Source organism: Sturnira hondurensis, unplaced genomic scaffold, assembly GCF_014824575.4.
Source record: "Sturnira hondurensis isolate 20B ecotype Veracruz unplaced genomic scaffold, ASM1482457v3 Scaffold0004338, whole genome shotgun sequence".
Classification (NCBI taxonomy): Eukaryota; Metazoa; Chordata; class Mammalia; order Chiroptera; family Phyllostomidae; genus Sturnira; species Sturnira hondurensis.
The window spans coordinates 236,330-242,329 of record NW_028076969.1 but is presented as its reverse complement, the minus strand read 5'-3'; the positions used below and the strand labels follow the sequence as shown (position 1 = coordinate 242,329).

The window sequence follows — 6,000 nt, the reverse complement described above, 5'->3', positions numbered from 1 at the left end:
TAGTCTCCAGTTCCTTCCATGTTGTCACAAAGGGTAGGAATTATTTCTTCTTTCTTTCTGCTGCATAGTATTCTATTGTGTCCATTTACACAGTGGAATACCATGAACTTTATTATTTGAAGGTCTTGAAACAATTTTCTCTTCTTTGCTAGGAAATTCTACGTGCAGATGATTATAGGAAGTTGAAGGGGGTCCATTGTCCATGCTTATCTATGGGAGAGAATTCAGGGTCAGGCAGGGCATGACTTGTTAGGAATTTATACCAGGATTGATTTATAAAGTTTAGAGGAAAAAAAGAAGAGTATCAGGTTCTTCAAGATTTAGGAACTGTTTATCTTCTATTTCTCATGGGAACTGTTTATCTTCTAATAGATGGTACTTAGAAAACATCAACTGGAAATAAATTTGAAAAGGACAGATATGCTAAATGAACACCATTTTATATACTATCACCATGAGCAGCAACAATGACAGGAAATAATCAAGAATCCAAGAGCTGCCTCGTGTGGGGATAAGTCCAACAGAAGTTAATAAGCACAAAAAGATAGAATGGGCTGTGTCAATACTTGGGGTAAATGAAATCATCTAAAGTTTCTGAGTTATGCATTTCTCTATAATATTTAACTCAGCAAAACTTAAAATAACCTTCTAGTGCATACTTCTCTTGAGGGATGAAAATACTGAGAAGACATCAGTAATGGTAAGTCTTAGTTCTTCTTATGGTCTGAATTGTGCCCCTCCTCCTCAGATTCAGATGTTGAAATCCTAACTTCCAATGCCTTGGAGTATGGCTTTATTTGGAGGTAATAAAGTTAAGGTGAGGTCATTACGGTGGGCCCTAACCAAATATGATTGGTGTCTTTACAAAAAGGCTGAAGTTAGACATATAAACACCCACAGACAATGAAGACACATAGAGAGAAGATGGTCATTTGTATGTCAAGGAGAGAGGCCTGGAGCAGGTCCTACCCTCATGGCCCTTAGAAGGAGCCAACACTACCAACACCTTGATTTCAGACTTCAAGCCTCCAGAACAGTGAGAAAATAAATGTCTGTTGTTTAAGCCACTCAGTCTGTGGCACTTTGCTACAGCGGACTAGGGAACCAGTGTAGCCCCCAACCGTCCAATCAAGGACAAAAGCCATTGGTTCTGACCGGAGCCTTAGGCTTCACCTGTCTTTTTTTTTATCAGGGTTGTTGGTGTCAAGAACAAGATACAATGTAAGACCCCAGTTAGAGAGGTATCAGATCAATGAGAAAGTGAAAGAGAAACATGGAGCCATTGGAGTTTGATTATTCTCATGATTTATTAATATTCAGATTGAAAAAGGAGCCTTAGAGCCGCAAGTTACGCTAATTGGCACATTTGCTTTATTTATTTTCTAAACAAACTGGGTTTTTGAATTTTTTTCTTTTTGTTCATTCCATCACATTGAAAAGGAGAAAAACAAAAATGATTTTGAATTCACTCAATATTTTGGACTCCTCAGATGAACGGAACATTGCACACACACTTGGAACAGAGAGAGAGAGAGAGAGGAAAGTGGACTCCCACAGGGCCACACGCACCAATTCAAAAAACTTGGATACAGTGCAAGAATTTCCCAAAATGATTGGATCATCATTACCAAAAACTCGCCATAACAACACCAAGAAACAAAAAATGTTTAAGCCACACTGTTTGACTTGGGATCTTTCCTGCTTTTTTTTTTAATGTTTGCCACATAGAGAGAAAGAGGGCTAGTGGGTGGGAGAGGACAGACTCACAGATGTGAGCAGGTCAGGAAGGGAAACTTCAGAGTGGAGCTGAGAAGAGGGAGGGAGAGACAGGGTCCCGGAGAGGGGACAGTGAGGACGTGGAAAGCCATTTCTTAGAGTTCAGGCATGTTCTTGGTCCACCTCACGTTCTTCTCCTTTATCCTCCTCCTGCCGGGCACTTTCCTTAGGTTTGGTTTCATCTACAGCTTCTGAGGAAAAAAAAAACAAGATGGGGGTGGGGAGTGGGAGAAGTGTTAGTATATTGTCTCATCTGTTCAGATGATAGTGCATTTGCAATGCATTTGCTCTTTTCATACCGCTTCACAAGAGCTTTAAGATAAAAAGAAATTGCTATCATAGTAATATGATTTCCAAGTTCCGAAGCACTGACTCCCAGAAGGTTGTTCGATGACACATATAAAGACCTCAGGAACAAAGCTATGATACTGGGAGCAAGAAATCCACACAGAAATTACCATGGCCTTTAATCTCAGCCTTACAACCAAATTATCTATATAGAGGCTCTTAACAGAGGAAATCAACATAAATCGTGTATCTATTTTTCCATTAGTGTCAGAGTAATTGTGACAGATAATTCATGTGGATGATGGAATCATCATCCCAATTCTCTCATCCCTTATTTCTAGTACTATAAAGGCTGGAAAGTGGAATACTTGAATTTCCAGCTCCCCTTAAAGGTAAGGATGTCCGTGTAGCACAGTGATGGCCAATTACATACAGAACTCTCTGGGGAGGAATCCAGAGGAAGTGTTTGCCCTTTACTTTTCCCATTCTTGATGACTGAGGCATCAAACATGCCTGGCAGGGCAGCAGCTATTTTGTGATCATGGGGACAAAAGCTGTACACCAAAGATGGTGGAACAGAAAGATAAAAATCTGTCACTGAGTGACCATACCACTCAAACACGTCCTCCTCAGACTTGTTATGTGAGACAAATAACTAACCTCTTCAAACCATTGTGGCAGTTTTTGATTTCTTGAAATCAAAAATATAAGGCAAGTGTGCTTTGTGTCTTTAAAGTATCACGTTTTTTCCCCTGTGGGAAGCAGGCGACTTTACTAATAACTCTTCTGTCTGGTTTCCCTAAAGAACTCAGACAATTGATTTCATGCTACAAGGTAGTTTTTAATATGCCAGCTAGTGGAAAGAGAATTTAGTTTCCCTGAAATCACTTGTAGTACTAACCTAAACTTCCTGTATCAAGGGTCCCCAAAACCACCCACAAGTTCAATGATTTGCTAGGAGAATTTGCAAGACTCAATGCACGGTCTTATTCATGGATGTGATTTATCACAGTGAAAGGATATGAAGCAAAATCAGCAAAGGGAAAAATTACGTGGGTGAAGTTCAGAGGAAACCAGGCACAACATCCACTAATCCTCTCCCCACAAGCATTCGATAGTCAGATAGGCCTGTGTAATTCCTCCAGCAGTGAACTGTGGCTTGTTTGAGATGTCATCTACTAGGGAAGCCCACTTGAGCTAACAGAACTGGAGTTTTTTATGGGGCTGGTCATGGAGGCACCTGCTACCTAGCAGTAACCAAATCCAGACAGCCAGAAGGAAAAGAGACGTCCAATACAAACCACATTGTTGCATAGTTTAGGCACAGTGACTATTCTTAGGTAAGAGAACAATGAGAACCCTGTCAAAATCCAACTTCCTAGATGCCAGCCAAGGGTCAACTTTATCAGCAGAACTTCCTAAGAATTGAGAGATGTTGAGACTAGAGAAAATGGGGCATTTATTTATTTGTTTGTTTGTTTGTTTATTAATTTATAAATCAGTTTACATGCAAGTTATTTTGTGTTAGTTTCCGGTGTACAGCACAGTGGTTAGACAATCATATAATTCACTAAGTGCACCCCCCAATATTTCCACTACCCACCTGACATAATACCTTGTTATTACAATATTCTTGACCATATTTCTCATGCTGCAGTTTACACCCCCATGACTGTTTTGTAACTAGCACAGCCCCCCAACCCCTCATCCCTCTGCCAACCATCAGTCTGTCCTCTCTATCTGTAGAAGAAAATACGCAACATTTTCAGTATATTATGCTTTATTACTTCAAGAGAGGTAAAAACATTGCTGAAACACACAAAAAAGAGTTGTACAGTGTATGAAGAAGGTGCTCTGACTCATCAGATGTGTCAAAAGTGGTTTGTGAAGTCTCATGCTGGAGATTTCTTGCTGGACAATGATGCTCCACAGTCGGATGGACAAGTTGAAGTTGATAGCGATCAAATCAAGACATTAACTGAGAACAATCAACGTTATGTCATGCAGAAAATGGACAAACTCAAAATATCCAAATCAATAAAATTAGATGAAAATGGAAAAAAAATGTGTCTTTATTTTAAGGGAAAAAACCATCGAAACATTTTGGCCAATACAATATTTTGTTCTTCAGAGTCCACATATTAAGTGAGATCATATCTTATTTGTCTTTCACTGTCTGAATTATTTTGCTTAGCACAAACTATCTAGGTCCATCCATGCTGTCACAAATGATAAGATTTTTTTTCTTTTTTTCATCCTCACCCAAGGATATATTTATTTATTTTAAAGAGAGAGGAAAACAGAGAGAGAAACATCAGTGTGAGAGAGAAGCATCCACCTATTGCCTCTGGTATTCACTCCCACCAGGGACTGAACCGGCAACCTAAGTATGTAGCCTGATGGGGTTCAAACCTACAACATTTTGTGCATGGAACAATGCTCCAACCAGCTTAGCCACCTGGCCAGGTCTATGATTTTGTTCTTTTTTGTACCCAAGTAATACTCCATTGTACATATGTACTACAACTTTTTATCCACTTATCTATTGATGGGCATTTGTGTTACTTCCATATCTTGGCTATTATAAATAATGTTGCAATGAAAAACAGGTGCATATATTCTTTCAAACTAGTGCTTTGGGTTTCTTTCAATACATACCTAGATGTGGAATTGCTGGGTAATCAAGCAGTTCCATTTTTAATTTTTGAAGAAACTTCACGCTGTTTTCTACACTGTCTGTACTAATCTGCATTCCTATCAACAGTAGCGAGGGTTCCCTTATCTCTGCAACCTCCACAACCCTTCTTGTTTGTGGCTTTATTGATGGTAGCTGTTCTGACAGGTGTGAGGTGCTATCTCACTGTGGTTTTAATTTGCACTTCTCTGATGGTTAGTTAAGCATTTTTCATGTCTGTTGACCATCTGTACGTTCTCTTCACAGAGGTGTTTATTCAGGTACTCTGTCCCCTTCTTAATAGGACTTTTTGGGTGTTGGACTTAATAGGACTTTATACATTTTTGGTATCAGTCATTTATTGGATATATCATTGGATAATATGTGCTCTCATTAAGTGGGCGGTCTTTTCGTTTTGTCGATGGTTTCCTCTGCTGTGCAATAACTCTTTAATTTGATGAGGTCCCAGAAATGAGGTTCTTTTAGAAGAACACTAGAGGGGTTCCTAAAAATGGACACCTCTTTCAGGTCAGTCAGCTATATGTTTACATTCACACAAAGCCGAACATTTACAGCCAAGTAAGACCAATGCTGCTAAATATATTTTTGGAATCTCTTCTTTGGAGTATTATCTAATAATATTTTTAAAGATCTCTTCAGTAAGAGAGAATGTCTAACTCCTTGCAAATAGATGAGCTTTTTATAATCAAATGAGGCTGGTCTTGTAAATAAGGTTGTAGCTGTGATAAAAAATTTTATTTTATGACTCATTTTTTACCAAAGTTTTAAAGTCTAATTTATTTCAGGGGTTTGTAACTGACTATACATTATTTCCAAATTGCAGTCATTTTAGTAAGGCTACTTACTACTTCTCATAAAGATTTTTAAGGCCATAGCCTTCTATAATTACCATTATTAACCTTTAAAGAACCAGCATACCCATCATATTTTCCAGCAAAAAAAAATTGGAAGAAACTAATTCAATCCTGATCATCAGAATACTTTATGTACCATCAGTCTTCCTCATAGATTACAGAAATTTAGTATGCTAATGAATCATTTAATTTTCTGACTGAACAATGCGTCCAGATTTATTTTAGTGAGGGCCTTCTATAAGCAATTTGAAATCTATTTAGAGAATTTACTTAGTTTCCCAGCCCTGCCCAAACCTTTGGCTACTGCAGGTGTGCCCAGGGTGGTTTACTATTGTGATCAACTCTAAGAAAGAACATATTTAGTGCCCTCTTCAAACTATAAAAGAA

General features: G+C 38.5%; 1 protein-coding gene across 1 annotated transcript in view; it reads right to left on the bottom strand.

Moving 5' to 3' along the window:
• Window positions 1-1,288: 1,288 nt before the first annotated feature.
• GAP43 (growth associated protein 43) overlaps window positions 1,289-6,000 on the bottom strand; it is a 109,436-nt gene continuing 104,724 nt past the window's right edge. The window contains exon 3 of the mRNA XM_037045537.1: window positions 1,289-1,967. Within this exon, the coding sequence (XP_036901432.1) occupies window positions 1,879-1,967 (89 nt within the window). The 3' untranslated portion in view covers window positions 1,289-1,878. The remainder of the gene's footprint in view (window positions 1,968-6,000) is intronic.